Source organism: Petaurus breviceps, unplaced genomic scaffold, assembly GCF_028583685.1.
Source record: "Petaurus breviceps papuanus isolate PSGF00001 unplaced genomic scaffold, PetGlider_PUasm1.0 90919, whole genome shotgun sequence".
NCBI lineage: Eukaryota > Metazoa > Chordata > Mammalia > Diprotodontia > Petauridae > Petaurus > Petaurus breviceps.
The window spans coordinates 36,781,311-36,805,939 of NW_027187378.1; the positions used below are offsets into that span (position 1 = coordinate 36,781,311).

The window sequence follows — 24,629 nt, forward strand, 5'->3', positions numbered from 1 at the left end:
AATCACTGGGGAAGAACAGGATGATGCGCTCACTGCTGTAGCTCTGATTGGATGCAGCTCGGAGCGCGGCGTGCGTTTCACCTGGGGGGGGGGGTACGGTGCATACAGAGGGTACTGTAATGTAGCATGTAGCGCAGGGGATCACCTCCACTACAGTAGCAATCTCAATAGGGCTTATTTTCGGGGGAGGGCTTATTTTAGAGGAATCTTACACAGTAAGGAGAGGGCTTATTTTCGGGATAGGTCTTATTATCGGGGAAACACGGTAGATAATCCCTAACTACTCTTTTTCTATTTTCCTTGTTTTTTTGTATTTACATAGCTATTAAGATTTGTGAGTTTATATTCTTTTTGAGTGTACAAACAGGTAAAAAGATAAGTAAATAATAATTTGAGGAAGGAGAGAGTGCAAACAATTGGGGGAATCTTGAAAGACTCCCTATAGGAGAGGGCACATGAGCTATGCCTTGAAGCATAGTGCTAAAAGGATTCTGAGAGATGGAGATGAGGAGGTGAGAAAGCATCCTACGGACAGTGAATAGCCTGGGCAAAAAGGCATAGAGGTTGGAGATGGAATTTCAAGTTTAGGGTAGTTTTGACTGGAACAGAGATTATGTGAATGGGAATAGTATGAAATAAGTTTAGAAAGATAGGCCTGTGTCGGCCAGATTGAAGGGCTTTAATTGCTAAGTTCAGGAGTGTGTATTTTATTCTAGAGGCAGTAGGCGACTACTGAAAATTCTTAAACAAAGGAGTGACATGGTCAGACATGTGCCTTAGGAATATCAATTTGTCAGCTGTGTGGAGAACACATTGGAGAGGACTCTTGAAAATCTGGTGTCCAAATAGGAAGCTGTTGCAATAATATAGGTGAAATGTGATGATTGTGTGAATTAGGATGGTAGCTTTGAAAATCTAGAAAGAGAATGTAGAAAAGAGGTAAAACAAGACTTGGGCAACTAAGTGGATATGGGAAGTGAAGGAAAGGAAAAGGTTTCTGAGGTGTATGACTTGAAAGGATGGTAGTGCCCTCAGGAGAAATAAGGAAGTATGAAGAAGGGAGAAGTTTTGAGGCAAAGATAATAAGTCCCATTTTGGATTTGGTGACTTTTGAGATGCCTAGGTGAAATTCAGGTGGAAATGTCTGTGTTGGATGAGAGCTCAAGTGATGTTAGAGCAAATCACTACTGGCTTACTTGGGTGCTAGGATGAGAACCCTTCCTGAGAAGAATTCCATTAGCCACTTTAGAATTAAGAGATCCACTGCTTCCATAGTCCTTAATTGCTGCAAGTCTATCCTTGTTTCTTAGGGTAGGAATTCATCATAGTTTTTGAACTGAGTCTACATCACATGGGACTCCTCAGCGCCACCATATCCCAGGAGTTCAGCAAAAAGCTAATCTACATGTCCTAAAGAGTGACACTAACATTCCTCCTCAGAGCTAGAAATATTCAAGCTTAACTCTTGTTGCACAACTTATAGAAACTGCTGGGAAATGACCCTTCAGAAGCAGAAACTTTAGTACTACATGTTAGCTAATGTTTCTAGTAAAAAAAAAAAAAACTGGGGTTGTATGTACTAATACTAGAAGAAATCTTTATATTAGAAGCTTATAAGGCAGTTGTCTTTAGACCAACAGTATCATTCCATTGGAATTGGTTATAAAAAATGAAGATTTAATACATTTTCAGTGGGAATTAGCAGGATAAAAATGAATAAGGTGATCTTCCTCCTTCCCTCCCTCCTCTTTATCTTTCTGCTTTTCTTTCAGTTGGTGCTAGAGATTTTGCATCATTTGGATCTGTACTAGTTTATACGTTTTAAATTTATACAGGTTAGTTCAGTAACTAAATAATAATTTACAACCTTCGAAAAGTGCTTGTTATAATGTAGCACATATATGAACCAGGACCTGGAGGGAGGTCTTAACTTAAACACAGTATTTTCCAACCCAAATTATACTGTAGACCAGTAAGAGAGAAAATTCTTTACTGTGGATATGCTGCTTTTTAAAGCTTTGTTATAACAGTTCATGGGAGCTACAGAGAAAAAGGAGTCAGGGTAAAAGGAAAAAGATAGGGAGAAAGCTTATTTTATGGGTTGTTTTCTTTTTAAGAGCCAGATACTTTTAGTAGTAAAAATTTTGTGTTCCAGTTACAATAAATTGACTTTTGAATTAGGTTGTCACTAAGGCTTTTAAAAGATAAAATCTGTTATACAACTTAGGAAGTCAATTTTATTGTTATTTTGTAGTTAGAATGAAATAATTAGTTGCTATTAAAACTGAGATTTAGCTTTCCAAAAATTTAGACAGCTTATTCGGTCCAGTTGTTCTTTTTATTCTCCTTACAAACGCAATGCAATAAAAAAAAATTTTTTTTTTGAAGTTTCTAATAGTCACTTAGAGGAAAGCATTTGTTTTTCACTGGGTTGCAACATTTTATACTGAGGAAGTGAAATCACCTCTTGAGAATTACTTCTGAGCTTTCAAGGTTAGATGAGTTAAAATTGTACATTAAGGTTTCACTGTAGGTGAATAGAGATAAATAGAATGAAAAAATAAAAGGTATGTTTCATCCATTTCTATAGTCATGAGAATATATTCCTTTTGTAGATTTTACCCTTCCTTTTGAGTGAAACTTATTTCAGATTCCAGCAAGGCAGTCTGACAATGCTTATGTTCAGTTAATTGAACTACTGGCCCACTTTAAGGCACCTAGATTTATGAATGGGTCCTTTAAGGAGCTAGGGTTAGGAAAGTTAGTAGTGAGGAAGGGATAAGTTATTTATCTTTCTACTCTCTCACTGACCCTAAGCCATGAATTTTGAGGTCGCATATGAGGGAAATAGAACAAAATAGCTTAGAAAAAACTTCTTGGTGTCTGCTTCATAGTTTTACCAATGTAACTTGAAAGGTTATTTTAAAACTTGGACTCAGTCAAAAGTCTGCACCCAGGACCTAGAAGGCCACATGTAGCCTTGAGGCTGCAGATTTCCCCACCTTGTCTTATACAATTGGATGTGAATTTGATGAAAATAGAAATTATTTAAAGATGCAGAAGGCCCTCAACAGTAATTGATAATGATGGTGATAAAGCAAAATGATAGTAGCAGTCACTTAAAATAGTAAGAGGATAGACCAGAGCAAGAATAGTTCAAAAAAAAAATCAAATATGTAGAAGTTTACTATAAATTAATGACATGTTTGTTTTGTAACAAAATATGATTTTATTACTTTAATGGATATTCATTAAAATTGGGGACAAAGAAAGTATAAAAGTTTTAGAAAAACCTAAACTTTAAGAAAAGATGTCTATATTATAAGAGCACATTCTTTAAATTCAAAACATTTTTCTAATGTGCTACTTGAAGTTTATTTACCATTATTATTAAGTATGCTTAACATTTTTACATTATTTTTTACTACCAGGAAGACCTGGGTTCAAGTTCTGGCTTTGTGACCCTGGACAAATTACTTCCCTCTTAATGCTGTAGGCCACTCGCTCTTTTAGGCTATCAATTGCAGAGAAAGGGCCAACCTACATTAATAGAGATAGTTAATTTCCTATGCCAATGAAATCAGAGACCCAGTCCCCCATCTTTATCCTTTTTACTATTATTTTCATACTACTAATGTATGTTACCAGGTCCTTTTTGTCTTAGTTGGTGAAAATGTTATCTGAATTAGTAGTTAGAAAACAAAAATTTTACTGTATACTCTTTTATCTTCGTTATATTATGTATCAGTTTGTTATATGGTGGTTTCATAAGTATAATTTAAAATGAATAATTGATTATATTTTCTTCTTACAAAGAGAAATGATGAACCCTGAGTTTTAGAGTCCAGGGTAGAGTAAAACTAACTCTGTATTCAAAATATGTGGAGTCTATTCTTTTTTTACACTCCATTAAAGCCTTATTCCAGTGTTTCATCTTGTATGAAGGTGACACACCAAGTTCTCAAAGGCCATGCCACTGGAGTTCAAGCCCTGAAAGGACTTTGATTATGGGTCTGACAATGGATGGCACATCTGTCATCAGAAGACCAGACTAAGTTTGGAGAGACTTATTACCAGAATGTTGGCTACCAGGTGATATATTTTTTTGGCCTTGGCTTAGTCAGAAAAACTGGGTTCTGGTCCTGGTTTTGTTGATAACTAGTAGTGTGGCCTTGGGCAAGTCACTCTTTGTGCCTCAGTTTACTCATCTTTAAAATGAGAGGAGTAGAATAAATGATTCTTTAAGATCCCTTTCACCTGCAAAAATTCTGGGATTCCTTGATCTGTGAAACATGTGTCCTTCATTAGGAACATTTTAAAAACTCCTAAAACAGAAAAAATTAAGTAAATATCAAATAATAGTTAGGAATATGTAAATAAAATATTTTGGTGCTCTCATCATAGATCTAGAACAGTCTAGAGCACAATTGAGGAATCATTTAATTCAACTCCCACATTTTCAAGATGAGGGAACAGAGCTTCAGAAAGGTTAAGTGACTTGCCTAAGGTTAAAGAACTACTTACTGTCAGACCTTAGACTCAAACCCAGGTCTTCTGACTCCCAAGTCTAGTCCTTTTTCCAATGTGCCATGTTGGCTCTAACCTATTCCTTTCTGTTGTTAGATAATAGGTTGTATGTTCAGCATGGTCTGATAGAAAGAGTACAGAACTAAGAAACTTGGGTTCTAATCCTGCTTCTGCAACTAATTTATTAGCTACATGATGTAGCCAAGCCATTTAATTTTTCTTGGCTTTAGTTTCCTTATCTTTCAAATGGGGATGACAATACATACTGGTCCTTGCTTTATGAAGGTAGTTATAAAGCTCAGATAAGATAATCTGGGAGGGGGGGAAGCTTTTGAAAGCTTAAAAGCCCTGTAAAAAATAAGGTGGTAGTGCTTGTTATTATTATTTAGTATGGCCCAAATCAATCAAAAGCCCCATTTTTTCATCTTTATTTACAGGCTGCCTAAGTTGTACCTTTGTGAATTTTGTCTAAAGTATATGAAAAGTAGAACTATTCTACAGCAGCACATGAAGAAATGTGGTTGGTTCCACCCTCCTGCTAATGAGATTTACAGAAAGAATAATATCTCTGTCTTTGAGGTAAGGTATACATTTTTAGTTTTAATGTTTAATTTTAAAATTTTAGTGATTTTTTTTTCTATAGTATCCAGCTCTGCACCCTGGCCATTCTTAGGTCTTTAGAAGCTTGATTTACTCTTGTGGCATACATATTTAAGTCAAACAGGACAGTAGTGTGAAGAGCGATCAAAACTCTGCTAATCCTGAATGGACTCAGGCTACAGTATGTTTAAAATGGAGTCCACAGCTCTGTTTAGAGACATCATTCATTGTCTTAAATTAACTAGACTTAGTGCATTTTCTGAATGTATGCTATTATTATGACAGGCACTATGTCTGTGATAGTATGATTATATTTTTTCTATGTGCCTCCTTGCTATTTGGTTTAACACATCTATCTCTACCTTGTGCCCATCACTCTGCCTAGGTAATTAAAAAAGTATCATAAAAGACATGTTCTCTCTGCTTAAGTAAGTCATAGATACATAAATATATACAGCAGTTAGTTAACAATGTGAGATACTAAGAGCCCAATTGAGCAGTGTTTTTAAGTGCTATAGAAATTCAAAGACAGAAGAAATAATACTAAGTTGGGCTAGAGTAAAACAATCTAACATCTTTTAGCATTGTATATGCAGTAGGCACTAATAAATTCTTGTTGCATGAATGAATCTTTCGTCATCAGTACACGAATTACTGATGGATTAACTGACTATTCTTTACTATTAATGTTTTTGAGCAGGAGTACTCAGAAAGCTAGTAGTCACTGCAACTCAGTTCTTTCTTTTCTCTCCCGTTTTCTGCTTTCCCCTATTAAAATTCTGATAAGAAATAGGCAAGGCACATGGTATGGTAGTAGTTTCTTTCTGTGTTACGTCCTTATACTTTCTTTTTCTTCCCCTACTCCTAGGTTGTCAACATATCTCCCAATCTATCTCCTTTCACCACCTGAAATCTGGTTCTCCCCTGAGCCACTTTTTTGGCTGGCTTCTTTAATGCTGGCTGTTTTCCCCCTTCTTATTTCAGAGGACTGAGAGGTATATGCCTTTTACTCCCTCATTGTCAGTTCTGTACTTTTGCTCTACTATTGTCACTTAACAACATCTCTTTTGAAGTTTATTCCAGCTGACTATAACTGCCCTCCCCCATCTTTGTCACTTTCATTAACCAGTCTCTTATCATGCTCATGCCTTTCATTATGACTTGAATACATGGCTCACAGTCTTTATCTCATCTACCCTGCTCCCATCCTGTGAGACTGTCTATGTTGACTACATTGTTTTCACGCTTTCTTGAAATTTTTAACTCCTTTGGTTTCTCCTTCAGCTGTACTTTAGCCACTCACTTGAGTGGGCATACCTCCATCAGTTGAAAGTACTCAGCCTAAAATATATGTCCTAAAATATGAGATTCTCCTCTCTGACCATAGTCTCTTATCTTTCTAAGTCTCCCTTTCTCTTATTTTTCTCAAGCCCATTCTTGACTCTCATTATTTCCTTTGGTCTTTGAATTTCCTGTATCTTCTACTCTGTTCTGGCTTCCTTTCATACAGGTTTTGACCCTTCTAGTCTACTAATTTAATAATCTAATGAAATAACGTTTGTAAAGTGCTTAAGTACAGTGCTCTTTGCTGTTAGTAGGTGTTATATAAATGCTTATTCCTTTTCCCCCTCTCCTAATAATGCTTTTCCCACCTTTGAATCCTCTAATCCTCTACTCTTGCATTCAGTAGTTTCTTCCATGTACCTCTCTTTGTTGTGGTTCCAACCTGTTGTAAGCTGCTAACGATATCATAAAATTATGCTAAGTTTACCACAAATTTATACTATTTATCATCAACTTAGCCCTTGCTACTCTGCTACATTGCAATCCTTTTATTAATTTTAATTTATACTTTTATATTTATCACATGCAACATTGTTCCTTCTCCCTACCTTCCCTTAAGTCCCAAATATACACTCCCCTCTCTCACTCTCATTAGATGACGTTACCTTTTTCTTTACTGAGAATATTGACACCATTGTACTTGAATTGAGTTCTTGTCTATTCCTCCTAACTACTCAGTGCTCAAATTTATCCTCTCTTTGTCTTTGGTCTCAGGGGAAGTGGTGATTCTCCTTCTTGCTAAAGTTGTACCCTAAATACACTGTCTTGGTATCTTCTATGATCTTGCTCCATCAAATAATCTCTCTCCCCTTCTTTCTCTCTCTTTCTCCCTCTCCTCTCTCCCTCTCCCCCTCCTTCTCTTCGACTCCCTCTTCTCCACTTCCCTGTTTTCCTACTCTTCCCTCTCTCCTTCTTCCTCCTCCCTTACCCCTCCCTGTCCCTTTTCCTCCTATTTCTCTATTGCCTGCTTCTTCCCTCAGCCTATAAATATACCTAGTCTAGTTTAGCCTTTAGAGAAAACAACTAGACCTGTGATTTTATTAGTATTGAGAACTTCTGGATGAGGAAATTCTATTGATAAAGGTCAATACCTTCTCTTCAATGTTTAGCTATAGAGAGTTGCTTAGAACACTAAAACTGAGAGTTTAAGTGACTTTCCCAAGGTCATACAGCTGGTATTTATCAGAGGCAGGACTTGAAGCAGGATTTTCTTGACTTTGAAGTTGGCTCTACGTTATTTTATCCTGCCTCTTAATTTGAACTACCTGTCCTTAAAAAAACCCTTTCCTTGATCTTGCTACACCCTCGAACTATCATTCTTTATTATTCTTAACTATCAGATTTTTAGGAAGAATAAGCTACATATACCACCTTTGCTTCCTTGCTACCACCTTATTTATCACTCCTTGTGATCTGGCTTCCACCTCTAGTACTTTATTAAAATGTCTTTATTAAGGCTCCTAATGACCTTTTCTATCCTCATCTTCCTCTCCACATCATTTAACACTGTTCCACTATCTCTTCTCTTGACTTTTGAACTACTGTACTCTCTTAGTTTTCTTACCTCTTTAATCATTCCTCCTCTGACTCTCTGCTGGCTCATTATCCTTTTATTCCTTAAACATGAGTATTTACCAGAAGTCTATCCTTGATACTTTTCCTCTTTCTTTATTTTCGTCTTAAGTGACCTTACCCATTCTTATGCTTTCAGTAATCACTTCTATGTAGGCTACTCTCTTAGTTCTACCTCTACTCCCAACCACTTCCCAGGGCCCCACACCAGATCTTCTGTTTTATACCTCCCAACTGCTTACTGTACATCTCTACTTGGATGTTTTACTGAGACCTTAGACTAATCAAATCTGGAACTGAATCATCATTTCCTTATGCCACACCCCATCCCTCTAAAAAAATAAAGAAAACAAAAGAGAACCTATTCCTTTCTCTAACTTTCTGTTTGATGGTGGTCTGACCATCATCTTATCATTTAGGCATACAATATTACAGTCTTTGAATCTTCTATCTTTGTAATTTCAATGTCCAACGATTTGGTAAATTCTATTAATCAGCCTATATAATATCTCAGATATTTCCCTGGAATGTACTCCACTGTAACTCCTTTATTCAATCCCTTAATTTCTTTTCACCTGGACTGTTGTAATAGCTTCTTAAATGCTTGTGGTTGTCTCTGACATTTTCTCTTCAGGCTAATCTACACTTAATACTATTTGAGTTATCTTGCTAGTATACTTAATGATATATTACTCTTTGGGTACTACAATTAAAATATGACTAGATGACTAAAATCTTTAAAATATGAGTAAAATATTAATATGTGATCCTGACATTTAGGGCCATCTGTAATCAGACTTTCCCCCCCCCCCCCTTTTCTAGTCTTAGGTTATTCTTCTTCATTCGAATTAGCATTTCTGTAGCACTTTTAAGATTTACAAAGCACTTTACCAATATTATTTCATTTTTTTCATCACAACCACCCTGGTAGGTAGGTGCTTTTATTGTCCCCATTTTACTGATGAGGAAACTGAGGCAGAGATAAGTTAAATGAATTTCCTGACAATTCGGACCCCCCCTCCTTCCTCCCTGACAACCATCCTCCCTGCCAACCATCCTCCCATCCTGTTCACGAAGTCATCTCTCCCTCAGATTTTTCATACCACATTGTCTGAGCCACACTTTTGCATTCATCTACCCCTCCCTTTTGTCATAGTTATTTGCTTATCTGTCTTCCTTCTATCTCTTCCCATTAAATTATAAACTCCTTAAGCAAAGCATTAGCTTAGTACCTAATGTTTTATGAAGGTTAAGTATGATGAAACAATAAGTAAAATTTAGAATCAGTCTTTGAAATTAGAAACATATATAAAGTGTTGTCACAAATGTCGATCTTAGAACTTTTTATACTGTAACATGAGTAGATTAGCATGTCTAGAAAGTAGACTTAAAGCCAGGTATTTCTATTTGCCAATCCATTTTTTTTACTGACTATCAAGGGTATTTTGCAATCATTCTCAGTACCAGACTTATTTTTAATCTGTTTGTTTCAAAAGCTGGTAAAAACTCTAAAATGAAAGTGTACTATCAAGGTAGGAGCTCAGGGTCTAGCTTTCAAAACCAAGATATCAAACTGGCTGAACAACTTGGGAAAAACTATGAATTAATGTGTCATTTTATCGTATCTAAACTTTTGGTATGGTTTTCCACAAAGCATTACCTTTAATATTTATATTGATCCCATGGTAACCAGGCCCTTATAATTTTAGATCCACTCTTTACTAAATATCAAAATAATATTAAACTTTTTTTTTTTTGCTTTTGGAGGGCACCATCAAACAAGTGACTTGCCTAAGGTCACACGGCTAGTAAGTGTTAAGTGTCTGAGGCCAGATTTGAACTCAAGTCCTCCTGACTTCAGGGCTGGTGCTCTATCCACTGCACCACCTTGTTGCCCCAGTATTAAAACTCTTAAAACATAACATCTCAATATCAATTATTTACATTGTTCCCTTTTTATTAAGTCTGCTGCTTAGAGTGAGGCAGCGTGGCATAGTGCTTTGGGTACTGGTCACTGAGCTGGAAACATCTTGGTTCAGTTTACCTCTAGTACTGAATGTGTGAGCATGGGCAAATCACTTAACTTCTCAATATCCCATGGCAGCGCTCTTAAGATTATTGGTTACAGATAAATTAATCTGCATTGGAGGGAGTACATACAAACCAACCCCCACTCCCCATGCTACTCAATATATTTTGACTGCTAAACAGATAAGAATCTATGAATTCAGGCAATGAACAGGATTTCTCTAACAGATATAGCCATGTTAGGAAATGTTTGTATCAGTATGCATGTTGACTAGGAAATAGGAATAGCTTTCTTTTATAAGGAAATTGCTATTGCTGCAGCATAATTGTACTAATATATTTTTATCAAGCTTAAACCAGTGAGTCCATTTTTGCTGGACAATGAATAAAAATTTGAATTTACTTGTAAAAATTACCTATTGATCAGTTTTCAAAAGTAATTTCTTCTCACCTTTCCAGGTTAGGTAAAATTGAATAAATGATTGAGATCCCATACAATATGTTCACTAGAAGAAACATGGAGATCTCTCTTTTAAAGGAAAAAAAGTTCATATCATAACTTTAGCTTTCAAATTTTGCTACCCCATTCTTTTCTTCTGTAAATGATTTCATAGCTCAGTTAATTGTGCATTGTCTATGTAAATGTGCACACTGTCATTTGAAGAGTGACAGCCAGTATATCTGATATGTATCTTCCATGGCATTGAAAGAGATCAGACTTTAATAGCTGTTAGGAAAAATGGAATGTTAGAACTAACAAATCACTCTCTGCATCTACTTTTAGTCACCCTAGTTCCAAGAGAGATCTTGCTCAGCTGATCATTCTCTAGAGAGGTGCGTAGCAGGGACCTCAGCATTCCTCCTTTTAAAGTTGTAACAGTGTTGTTGGGACCATCAACAGTGGAGGACATTTTGGTGTCCCTGACCATTATGATATATAATTCTATAAGTATACTTTGTTTTATACAATAGGTATGAAAAAGTATATGAATTAAATTTTTGTCAGTATTTTTAATGCATTAAGGAAGTTTTTTGTTCAGTTAATCCTTAAGAGAATACTTTTGTAAGGTTGAAGAATTGTTTTGTGAAGCAAAATTTACTTTGTCAAGTTAGATTTTTGCATTTTGGGTAGTCTTAATGCAGGATAAGACCTGTAATGCAGCCATTTGAAGGGAATTACCCCAGGATCTAGCTGTATCTTCATTATTATCATTTCTTATAGTAGCTGTATTATAAGATACTTGGAGTTAACTCTGTGGCTTTACTAGGAAAAGCTTCTATGGTACCATGTTAACCTGATTTGTCTTGGATTTTTTTTTAGGTTGATGGGAATGTCAGTACAATTTACTGTCAAAACTTGTGCCTGTTGGCAAAGCTATTTCTTGACCATAAGACACTGTATTATGATGTGGAACCATTTCTTTTCTATGTATTGACACAGAATGATGTCAAGGGCTGCCATCTTGTTGGCTACTTCTCTAAGGTAAGCGCTTCAGAATGAAAATATTATGAGCTTTTATTGAAAGTATTATGGATAAATGAAAATACATGGAGTCACATGGGAGACATGGAGGTAGTTTCTTTCCATCTTTTCTAGGAGATAGATAATCAGGACTATAGTGTTCTCTGGATACCATCTGGGTTTTAGGCCCTAGATTTTATGTAGAAAGAATTCAGAAACTCAGGGCATGAAGCTGCTTAGTAACACTGAACAGAATGTATTCTCATAGGGACCTGAACTACAGTTACCACTCAAGGGGAAAGGTTTTTAAATGACTTTTTATTCCCTTGGTGGTGAAAGATAGAACTTCTTGTGAAGTAAACACAATCATTACCCACTATGTTCTATCTGAATTAATTTCTAGTTTCTGCCATCTCTTCCTAATCTGCATTTTTTGGTTCTTCTAAGCTAGCAAGTACTTCATGGAGCCTAAACTTAACCATGAACAGTTTACTCAAGAAGCCAGATTTACACAAAAGTTTTCACTTTACCTCCATTTTCTATTCTAGCTGTAGCATTTTTTTGTATTTTGCTTGAAGCAGACCTGATTGAAAATCTTGATTTGTAAAACAGATTGTTTAGGGTGTTATGATCAGTTTTACAGAAGAATTAACCATAAGATTCTCTTAAATAGTAAAGATTCTTAATAAAAATATGACTTAAAATATAATTTTATTATTTGCAGCTTTTTAGGTACATATAAAGTTGGGTTTGTCTACCTCTTCTTTTAGGTTATACGGTATTAGAGTGAGTAGTATTAGAATAAAAATATCAGACCGGTGAACCTTTTATACTTATCCTCCTCTCATTTCCAGAATGGCATATAGTCTTTTAGCTTTTGTGTCTATGAAATTGGTGACATTCCTACACTGAACTTTGTCATTGACTTAGTTTCTGAGATGCAGAAAGTGTTAGGTGTTGCTGTTTTATTTCTTTCTATTCTCCAAGGATTATTGCTTTATAGGTAATGGTAATGATTTAATAACATTGTTTTGTTTTTCTCAGTGCGGTATTTTCTCTTGATTTTTCTTTGCTATTCCCAGAAGGCTGTAGCTTTTAGTGTTAACCTTTGTTTCGTGATAATTAGACATGCTGCTCAATATAACTAGTCTGTTGTTTATAAACTTGGTTTCTATTTTTTTTCCACCAGGAAAAGCACTGCCAACAGAAGTACAACGTTTCCTGTATAATGATTCTTCCTCAGTACCAGCGCAAGGGCTATGGCAGGTTCCTCATTGACTTCAGTAAGGAGCATATTAACATGTCCATCATGTTTTTATGGGGGCAGGGGAGGGGTGTGTCGCATGACACACATAACTGTATTGGTTGTCAGTGCCTTTGACATATTCATGTGTCAAACTTTACTGCTCTGATTATTCTGAATCCCTTACACACAACCACTAATCTTTTTCTTTTTAGTTAGAAATTAAGTATTTTAAAATCATCATGTTATGCTAGTTCTTTGTATCTCCTTATAAAAATGCCTTGGATGAGGAATTGTAGATATCATTCATGTTGAGCTTAATTTCATGCTGTTCTTCTGTCTAACAAATAACTAAAACTGTATATCTATCACAAGTGCTGAAATTAGTGTCAGTAACAGAAGTATAGGACTCAGTTGCTGATTTACATTATCCATAGTGACCTAGAAAATGTATGCATGTTTGTTGTTATTGTTACTAAAATGCTCTACCACATGATGAAAGTATATACTATAATACCTTAATCATTTCTGAAGTTTTAAAATTTGATTCACAGAAACTAAAATTGCAAATTAATGATAAAAAGCCCTGTTAGTTGTGAAGATGATAAAATGCTTAGCTGAAATTTGGTCATACAATTCCATAAAATTGTTGTAATAGTTGAATGTACAGAGGTTTGCTTTGTTTTATATCCATTATAAAAGAAAAAGCATGTTAAGTTTTGAGAACTGTTCAGAAATTACCATTCTACATTGATAATATTATGACCCATATGACCTATTTGAGTGATTATGTCAGGGTAATGGAGTGACTAGAGCTGAGTTGAGTGATTCATCTCCACAGGTCAGTTGGCACAGTGTCCTATACAGAGAATGTGTTTTAATAAACGCTTATTGAATTGAACAAGCACTGACTGTGTTGGGCTCTTGAATGAACTTAACTTATAAATTTGTATTATTAGTTACAAAGGGGTGCCCAGGAAAAAAGTCGGAATGAACTAATGCAAATCTTGTCACCATTGTCAGAAAAACAACTCAAAACTCATCTTCTAGTAATGGTTGATTTTGTGATCCCAAAACCAGCATGTTATAATTATAAAATTTATTTTCCTTGTCTTTTGTGCATTTATGTGAACTTTTATCATAATGATAGTATTCTCGTATAACTATGAAAAGATACAGCGGTGTAATTAGGGAGTACATTATTTGTAAGACTAGAAGCAGACTGGGAAAAGCAGGGAAGAAAGTACACTTGTGAAAGAGTTAGTGATATAGCTTTAGTGGTATAACAAATAACCTACAAATGGGGACGGGGCTTTAGGATGCAGGACTGAAGTTGGCAGTAAAAGATACACAGTTAAGAAATCTCTCTGGAAGCTGTTGAATCATGTTAGATCTGACCAGTAATCTGGTTCAGTTCTTTTATTTTGCAGATGAGAGAACTAAAGCAGTAGACAGATTATGGCTTTTTTTTTGGAGGGGGGAAGGTAGGGCAATTGGGGTTAAGTGACTTGACCAAGGTCACATGGCTATTTTTTGTGTTAAGTGTCTGAGGTCGTATTTGAGCTCAGGTCCTCCTGACTCCAGGGCCGGTGCTTCATTTACTGCATACCTAGTGGCCCCCTAGATTATGTTTTAAAAAACAAACAAATAATAATTCAGAAATCTACCATTTTGGAGAATCAGGTAGTTAGCAGTCTAAGGGTACTGCATTTACACACCAAGGAATACTGTTTCACCCTTTTAGTGAGACCTTTCCTTAGGAAAAATGAGAAAATTTCAGTATTTTCATGTCATTTTAAAAAGACATAGGCAAATGGAAGTTACTTTAAGTCATAGTTTACCATTTCCCAAAAATTCTGTAGAATTTTTAAAGGGGTTGCCATTGGACCTTGAGTTCAAATTAGACTTTTATTTAGAAATATCACTTTCCAGTGTTTAGGTATTGATGGTAAAAGTCAGAAGGGTTCTGAGGAATGACTGAGTTTCTTACTCAGTATGAAAATGTAGACTGTCTTCCTTCTCTTACCACTGCTCCGAGTGTTTTTGCTTAGTTATATTGAGAAACAGCAGAGTGCAGCGGAACAAATATCATCTCCAGAATCTGGTGGCTTTGGTTCAAGGCCTACCTCTGACCCTCACTGCCCTGTTGTCCTTGTGTATGTCCCCTGACCTCTCTCCCCTGTAAAAGGAAGAGGTTAGACTAGATGACCTCTAAGGCCCTTCTAGCCTACTCCATGTTCTCTCAGTATCGACCCTTTGGGGTATGCTCCTAAGGTCCTAGGGCAGGGGTTGGGGAACCTGTGGCCTTCTAAGTCCTCCAGTCCAGCCCATTGTTAGGATTTGCTCTGTGAAGTTTGGATTCAGTCAAAGGGCTGCACTTGGACTTGGCATGAGAATCGTTGTCTTGATGTAAACTCATCACATTTGGAGTTGGGGGAGACTGTGATGGTCACTTAGTTTAACCAAGAGGTTAAAGATTTCTCAGAAAAAGAAGCTGAAGTCCAGAGAGAATGAGTAATTTGTCCAAAGTTACATCCACCCCAAATGTTCATAGGGACTATTTGTGCCTAACCTGTGGTAGAACCTTCTGAAATTGTATTGTTCTGATCAGCCTGTTGGACATGCTGTGCCTTGACTTCAACATAGCGTTGTCATTTTGGTCTCTTTTGAGAATGAAGGACAACAACCAACCAACCAACCATGGGTATTAGAATGTCAGAATTTGAACCCAGGAATGCTTATTTGAAGAGGTGTAGTACAGTGGAAAGAGGACTAGATTTGAATTCTGAAGACTTGGTTTTGAATCCATGCTCTGCTATTTATGACTTGTATGACCTTGGATAGCTCAGGTTATCTCTCTGGGACTCAAGTATTCTTATCTTTAAAATGAAGAATTGGACTAAGATGATCTTCTAGCTCTAAAACTATGATTCTGAATCCTCTAATGCTGCCCTTCCCTTCTCTACACACACTGGTCTCTTTGTACTGCCTCTTGTACTGCCCTTTCCTGACCAGCAGTGATAGAAGATGGTGGGTTATTAGGTGTTTCACTTTCCCTATATGTAAAAAAAAGTCTGCAAAATACCGAAATCAATTTTTTTTTTCCTCTTTCATAATTTAAAACAAGCAACTGCTGCCCTCTAGTGGTCCTAATATATATAGATGCTTTGCCCAACAAAATAGGCAGCTAATGGCTTGTTCAGACTCGTCATAGTATTTGAAAGCTGGATAGAACCATGACAATTATTTGGTTCTAGTATAATTTCAAAAACATAACAAAAACCTTGTTAATGCAGTCTTTTAATAAGATGTCCTGTATTTTAAACAGTACTTAAAATCTTAACAAGCTATTTTACATTAAAAAATGATCCACTTTTAAGGTAGTTTAGACATGGTGCCTGCCTGGTGATTAATATAGGTGCAGTAACTGGTGAACTACCTTTTTAAATAAATTTGACTTTTGTTTTTTCTTAGGTTATTTGTTGTCAAAGCGTGAAGGCCAAGCAGGATCTCCAGAGAAACCATTATCTGATCTAGGGCGTCTTTCCTATATGGCTTATTGGAAAAGTGTAATATTGGAGTGCCTTTATCACCAAAATGACAAGCAAATCAGCATTAAGAAGCTAAGCAAATTGACTGGAATATGCCCTCAAGATATTACTTCTACACTCCATCACCTCCGAATGCTGGACTTCCGTAGTGACCAGTGAGTATAGTATTTCCTGGAGTTAATGATAGAGCCAGTGCTAGTGATATGGCTAGTGCTCCTACGAAATTCTTTCTTTGTCCTCCACTCAGCCACCCTATCAAAACTTTGTTCTTGGGAGGGCATCAGTGGCCTCTTTGCCAAAAACTAGTGGCTTTTCTCAACCCCTATTCTTCTTGACTTTTGAGGCATGAAACTCTTTCTGGGACTTCTAGACTCTAGGTTATCTTTATTTTGCTCTTGGTAGTGGAAATAAGTCTGGATGAGTTAGGACTAAAGTTGAATCTTGTCTCTGCCATTTGTTAGTTTTGTGGCTTTGGATAATTTGCTTTACCTCTCTGACTCTCAGTTTCATCTTCAGCATAGTGGATAAGGAGAGGCGGTAACTTTAAGTCCCTTCTAGTTCTCAGTCTAGGATTGTATACTTCTTTGACATTTCTAAATTGCTAGGTCTTTACTTTTCCCTAAGGTATAATCCTTGTTTTTTTTGTTCCTTTCTCTTTACAATCTGTCTCTCAGATAACAGAACCATTTTCAGCACTTCAGTTATTACCTGTGTATGAATGATTCCATGAATCCATTATCTCAAATTTTTATGTAACCAATTCTTCCAAATTCATATTAGCAATTTCTCTCATGTTTACTCTCACTTTAGATTCAAGATACTTAGAATTTAATACTACAACATCTGCATGTTGTAGTGCACATGCACAACACTGCACCCTACCCCACCCCCAACCTTGGCAAGCTAGCTTTTCTCTTAGTACCTTATTTCTGTCATCTGAACCAACGTTTTCCCTGTTCAAAGATGATATTCAGTGCCATCCTTGAATCTTCTTTTCGTGAAAATTCCTTATATTTCATTAGTTACTGAGTTCTGTTTTTTCTCTGACCTTTCTTTTATTTTTTCATCTTAGTATGATCTTAGTGTGAATTTCTAGTACTTCTCTTATAGACTCACCTGGTTGTCTTTCTTCTTTTAATCTCTTTGCTGCCTTCTCTTTTGTCCTTCATGCTGACACCAGATTAGTCATATAAAATATTGTTTTCATTATGTCACTTACCTGCTCAAAAACCTTCAGTTATTTCCCACTTTCTGTAGCATGGGTCAACAAACTACAGCTGATGGCAACTTGTTTTTATATATCTCTGAGCTTAGAATGGTTCTTACATTTAAAAAAAATTTTTTTTTATTTTTTATTTTTTGCTTTTTGGAGGGGGAAGGCAGGGCAGTTGGGGTTAAGTGACTTGCCCAAGGTTACATGGCTAATACATGTTAAGTGTCTGCGTCCGGATTTGAACTCAGGTCCTCCTGACTTCAGGACCAGTGCTTTATTCACTGCGCCACCTAGCCACCCTGGTTGTTACATTTTTAAATAAAATAAAATAAACTTTATTTAAAAATAGAAAAGTGTGTGGACTTTATATGAAATAGGCTGCAGGGATTTGGGCTGCTGATGGGTAGTTACCAACTCCATACCTATATGATAAAGTTCAGATATCCCAGTTTGGCATTTAGGGTTCTACAGTTCTGGCCCCAGCCTGTCCTGTCCAACCTTATTTTCCACTAATCCCCAGCATAAGCTCTTTTCTCCAAATAGGCCAGTTTTTCCACCCTTGTGCAAAACACCACCTTTATTTCATCCTCCCAACTTTTGTTCATGTTGTTTCATATTCTTTGGAAGGCTATCCACTTTCCTCTCTACTTCTATAAATGTTAATCATTCTGTAGGGCCCAGCTCAAGTTTTCATTTCCTTGATAAAATCTTCCTTTGCTATTCTAGTTTACTTTGCTCTCTCTAACCTGTGTTTCTGTCTCTATTTCTAATTTTGACCTTTAATTCATTTATTGCCATATTTCAAATAACTATTATATATTTCTTGAGGACAAAAAAATGTGTCTAATTCTTTATAACTCCTATAGCACCTAGCACCTTAGTTGGGTCACAGTAGTTACTTGATAAATTGAATTGATTACATTCGAATAATACTTTACTCAGATTGACTCTAATAAGCTTTTATTTTCATATTAAATATATAACATGAGAGCCTTTTTCTGCTACTGAGTTATTAATACTCTGGGCTTTTTTTAAGGAATAAAATGATTAATTTTGTTAAATCTCAACCCTTAATGTGCCTCTTTTTAATATCCTGTGACAAAATGGGGAAGTACACATACCCCACTGTGTACAGAAGTACAATGGTTACCTCAAGTAAAAGTCTTTGTGCCATGTGATAGTTTGAGTTGGGAGCTGGACTAGTTGCTTCCCTTCCCAACCTCCACTCTCCATCCTCCATCTTTTTTCTTTTTTTCATATTTAAAATCATATGTTTTTTTTTTTTTTTTTTTGGTTAGCAAAAATCTACCTTCTCACCGTTCCCTGTCCCTGTTTCCCCCAAAGAGAATGAAGGAAAAACGAAGCCACTGTTACAAACATGTATAGTCAAGCAAAAACACATTTCTTCATTGACCATGTTAAAAATTGTACATTGTCTTATTCTCACTCTTGAGAGTAAGTCTGTTAGGATGGAGGTAGCATGTTTTATCAGTATCCCTCTGGCATTATGGTTGGTCATTACAGTAATCACTTACTGAGTTTTTCAAAGTTATTTGTGTTTATGATATTGCTGTTATTGTATTAATTATTCTTCTGATTCTTTTCACTTTGCTTTGCATTAATTCATATTCGTCTTTCAGGTTTCTCTGAAACTATCCCTTTTATTATTTCTTACAGCACAAAAGTATTCCATCACATTTCTGTACCAATACTTTAGCCTTTCCTTATCTTATTTGCTGTTCCTTAGATTCTCATTCTTTGCCACCTCAAAAAGAGTTAGAAATATTTTTGCATACCTTTAGAATTTATTTTCCTCTTTTAATGTATTCTCCTAATGCATTATCCCTTTTCTCCCCTTTTCCTCCTGTTTCCCTGTTGAGTCAAATATATTTTTGTAGGGTGGCCAGGTAGCACAGCGAGTAAGAGCACCGGCTCCAGTGTCGTGATGACCTGGGGATCGAATCCGGGCTCAGACACTTAGCACCCACCCAGAAACACCTGGCCGTGTAACATTGAGCAAGTTACTTAACGCCAATTGCTTAGGGGCAGCCAGGTGGCTCAGTGAGTAAGAGCACTGGCCCCAGAGTCGGGATGACCTGAGATCGAATCTGGGCTTAGCACCACACCCAGAAATAACTGGCCGTGTAACCTTGAGCAAGTTGCTTAACCCCAATTGCTTAAAAAATATATGTGTGTGTGTGTGTGTGTGTGTGTTTGTACCTAACTCTTGTGTGTGTGTATTGTCTTCCTGTCTCTGATTAATTCAGATGTGAGTGAATTTTAAATGTCAGCTGCTCTTCTCTTTCTCCTTATTTATGCCTAGTTGCTCATCCTGAATACCTGAGATAATTTTGCCTTTCCTTCCTCTCTTTTTTTCCTCTATATATTTCTCTTGCACTCTTACCATTCTTCTTTTAAGATCTTCAAGAGATAAAAGAACCACTCACAAGTCTTGTCTAATTAGATTCTCTCTGTGTGACTCCAAATGATGATAGGGTTCAGTAGGGGCACACTTCATCTCCCCTTACTTGAATGTAAACAGTTTATCTTGTTTTGTCCCTCATGACTGTTGATTGTTCACTTTTTTTTTTCATTCATTTCTCTTAAGTCCTTTGTTTAAACTTCAGAATTTCTACAGAACTTTGATCTTTTCATCAGGAATACCTGGAAGTGTCATCTAGTTCTTAATATTTTTTTCATCTCTAGAATTATTCTCAGTTTTACTGGTTAAGTTATTCTTGACTATAAGCCCATATCCATTGCCTCCTAGAATATTGTATGCCAAGTTGTCTGCTCCTTTATAGTGGGAGCTACTAAGTTGTGGCTTCTCAGTATTTAAATTCTTTCTGACTGCTTGTAGTATTTTTTCTTTGACTCTGAATTTTGGATTTCTAGGATGTTTCTGGGAGTTTTCACTTTGGGGGTTCTTTCTGGGGGTGACCAGTATATTCTTCCTATTTCCACTTTACCTTTTGGTTCTAAGAAGTCTGGGCAGTTTCCTTTTAAGATTTCTTGAAATATGATAGCTGGTTTCTTTTTTAAGTCATGGTATCCATTGATTCTTTTCTTTAATTTTCATGGTGTAAGTTTTATCATTTATTTTAAACTTAAAAACAAAATGAGAAAAAAAAATTGCCATGTAGACAGCCAAACATAAGAGAGAGGATTCAATATAAAATAATAAATTTCCATTTCAAGAAAACCTATGTAATGAATACTATACATAGTTTTTGAAGCTGTCTAGCTTTTCTTTGCTTCCTTGTAGATTTTCTTTTGTTCTCTGCTAGTACTTTTTACTTTTATTTTTTCCTCTCCTTCTCCACTCCCCCTCTCCAACCCTACTCTAAAGAAAGTTATGATTAAGTATGTCTATGTATATATATATGTATATGTATTTGTGTATGTATATGCATATATGAGTATGTATATATTCCCACACACATATATATTGATAGATATCTGTAAACATACATGTTTATACATATACATAGTCATACACATTTATGTAAGACTATACAAGTCTTCCCATGTTTTCCTAAATCAGCCAGCTCATCATTTCCTTCACCATAGCAATATTCCAAGCCAATCACATATCTGAGAGATTATCTATGAAAATTTTTTTCCAGTTTTCTGCATTCCTTCTATTTTGGGTGACATAAGTTTTATCTATATAAGAAAATTTTAATTTAAAATAATCAGAATTATCCATCTTACACTTCAACAATGCCTCTTACCTTATAATAGAGTTTAAGGTCCTGATACTACTGAATCTGCTTCCTTTACATTTTTCTTCCTGGTTTCTTTGAAGTCCCTGACCTTTTGTTCTTCCGTATGAACTTTGTTAATATTTTTTTTTAACTCAGTAAGATAATTTTTTAGTAATTTAATTGGGATGGCATTGAATAAATAGATTAGTTAGGTCAAGTTGGTATTTTTTTTATTATATTGGCTTTAGCTACCTTTGAACATAAAATATTATTTCAGTTATTTAGATCTGATTTTACTTGTATAAAAAATGTTTTATGTTTATGTTTGTATAGTTCTTGTGTCTGTTTGGCAGGTATACTCTCAGGTATTTTATACCGTTATTTTAAATGGTCTAAAACAATATTAAATAATATTGGCTGTCACATAGTGTAGTTTCCCTACTTTTCTATTAAATCTATTTTAGATTTAACTTTGAGATCATGATTACTACCCCTGCTTTTTTTACATAGTTCTATTCCTAACCTTTATGTTATCTTTGTGTGTCTCTCATTTTTATAGTGTTTCCAGAAAGCAACATGCTATTGAATTCAAATTTTTAGTCTGCTTTCAGTTTTTATTCTGTGGGTAAATTCATCCCATTCACATTCTAAGCTATAATTTCTTGTGTATTTTCCTCCTTCTATTTTTCCTCACTATCCTTCTCACTCTGTTCTATCCTTCCTCACTCCTCTGCTTTACTTCTACCCACTACCTTTACCTCTTATTCTTTAACCAATCCACCCTCCAAGAATCTCTCCCTTATCCTCACCCCTTGCCTTATCCCCTTGCTTTCTTATTTCTGTATGTAGAAGACTTTTATACCTTCCTATACCTATATAAGTTGTACCCTCTTTAACCCATTTCCGATGCGAGTAAAGTTCCATCACTACTTGCCTTTCTTTATGAGACAATTACTCTTTTTTATCTCTCCATACAGTTTTATTTTTTTAGATTCACCCTATCATGCACAACTCAGCCCAGCCTTTTTTTTTTTCAAACTACCCAAATAATGACAGTCACAAGAGTACTGATAATATTTTCACATGTAAGTAAAAAATAATTTTACCTCATTGAGTCCCTTATTGTTGATTTTTAATGTTTACCTTATGTTTCTTCTGGATGTCATATGTCCAATTTTCCTTTAAATTCTGCTGTTTTTGTCACAAATACCTGAAAGTCTTTCAGTTCATTAAATGACTATTTTTTTTCCATTCAAGATTATAGCTAACTTTGCTCGGTAAATTACCTTTGGTTGTAATCCCAGCTCTTTTGCTCTGTGAAATATAGTATTTTAAGACCCACGTTCCTTCAGCATATCACTACTAGGTCTTGTGTCATCTTTATTGTAGCTCCATGATACTGAAATTGTTTTTTTTCTTGTTGCTTCCAATAATTTCTACTTAACTCAGGAGCTTTGAAACTTGGCTATGATATTCCTTTAAGTTTTCCTCCTGGAATCTCTTTCAGGTGGTAATGGATGGATTTTTTTCTATTTTTGTTCTAAAACATCAGGGCAATTCTCATTGATATTTTTTGGTAATATTGTATCAAAATTCTTTTAATTGTAATTTTCAGGTAGTCTATTATATTATTTCTCCTCAATCTGTTCTCCAGATTACTTGTTTTTCTGATGAAATGTTTAATATTCTCTTCTATTTTTTCATTCTTTTGATTTTGTTTTTATTATTTCTTGTTGGCTTATAATGTCATTAGCTTTTACCCAATTCTAGTTTTCAAGAAATTATTTTCTTAAATTTTTGATTCTCTATTTCAGGTTGATTGATTTTCTTTTCATAATTTTCTTGATTTTCTTGGATTGCTTTTTTTTTTCTTCTAATTTTTCCTTGATCTCTTTTATTTTATTTTTAAAGTCCTTTTTAAGTTCCTCCAAGAAATCTTTATGTGCCTTGTGACCATTTGACATTTCTTTTTTTTTTTTTTTTAAAGCAATCAGGGTTAAGTAACTTGCTCAAGGTTACACAGCCAGTTATTTCTGGGTGTGGTGCTGAGTATCTGAGCCCGGATTTGATGGAGCCGGTGCTCTTACTCACTGAGCCACCTGGCCGCCCCTAAGCAATTGGGGTTAAGTAACTTGCTCAAGGTTACATGGCCAGGTGTTTCTGGGTGGGTGCTAAGTGTCTGAGCCCGGGATTTGATCTCCAGGTCTTCTCATCACTGGAGCCGGTGCTCTTACTCGCTGTGCTACCTGGCCGCCCCATTTGACATTTCTTATTGAAAAAAGAGTGACTTTTTTTGCTCTGTTACCTTCCTCTGAATATGAACTCAGATCTTCTCTTCTCTCACAGCTATGGTTGGGTTCTTTCTTCTTTGCTTACTCATTTTTACTTTTGGTTTTGTTTTGTTTTTAGCAGCTACTTGCGTAATCAAGTTATAGTACCAAGGTAGGGAGAATGAAGTCTAAGGTCCTGCTTACTGTTATTTTCTGAGGAAATTCAGTCTGGGGCTTTCCTCTCTATTCCTAAGCCATGGCTAGGACCCTTAGTGCCACCTGCAAATGATCTTATTCCCTACAGTCCCTTGAGTGTTTGCAAACTACAGCTTTCCTCTCTGTCCTGGAATTGAAACCAGGGACTCTGCTCTCTTGCAAGTGCCTATAGCCAGCAGCTACAGCTGCTGTACTCACCAGGTGTGTGTTAGTTTCTTCTCGTCCCACATCCACAGCCTAGGGCATAGATAGTCAGCACAGCTCTGCTTGGCCTCCAGTTCCTTGACTGTCCTCCAGTCTTTTCCAGCTTGGCTGTCAGAACCCCACACTGTCTGTGAGATGACAGTTTCTAAGACTGAAGCTGCCTCCCAACCCAGCTGCCCCCAGGGCATGCATGCATGCATATACATATGTATGCATATATGTGCATGTGTATGAATGTATATATAATATATACCTATACCTATATCTATATTTGTTGATTCTGCAGAGTCAGCCTGGAGGTATTTGCACTCTACCCAGGCTGAGCCTTCACCCCTGGAGGTCTGTTCTTTCTTGGGATCTTCTCAAGTTTTCTTAGGAGAACAACTGCTTAACCTTAACCTTTTTTTATTTCTGCTGCTCTACATTCCCTCTGAAGCAATGTTCTTTCTTTCTTTTTTTTTTTGTGGAGGAAATTTGGAGAGCTAAAAGTTTTCTGACCTAGTCTGCTATCTTTCCAGAATCTTCTTTTTAGTCCATTTATTCTTAAATTTTTTCTCCATGATCTCTTTTCTAGGTCAGTTGTTTTTACTCTTGAGATACCTTCCATTTTCTTCTCTCCCCCCCCACCCCCCCATCTTTTGACTTTGCTTTAATATTTCTTGTTTGTTTTTTTAGGAGTCATTGACTTATTC

The 24,629-nt window shown here is 36.0% G+C and overlaps 1 protein-coding gene across 5 annotated transcripts in view; it reads left to right on the forward strand.

Moving 5' to 3' along the window:
• Positions 1-24,629, forward strand: part of KAT6A (lysine acetyltransferase 6A) — a 160,114-nt gene that overhangs the window by 113,848 nt on the left and 21,637 nt on the right. For all 5 annotated transcript variants that reach the window (XM_069075828.1, XM_069075830.1, XM_069075831.1 and 2 more), the window contains 4 exons: positions 4,965-5,106; positions 11,393-11,554; positions 12,723-12,816; positions 16,251-16,482. In XM_069075828.1, the coding sequence (XP_068931929.1) occupies positions 4,965-5,106; positions 11,393-11,554; positions 12,723-12,816; positions 16,251-16,482 (630 nt within the window). The remainder of the gene's footprint in view (positions 1-4,964; positions 5,107-11,392; positions 11,555-12,722; positions 12,817-16,250; positions 16,483-24,629) is intronic.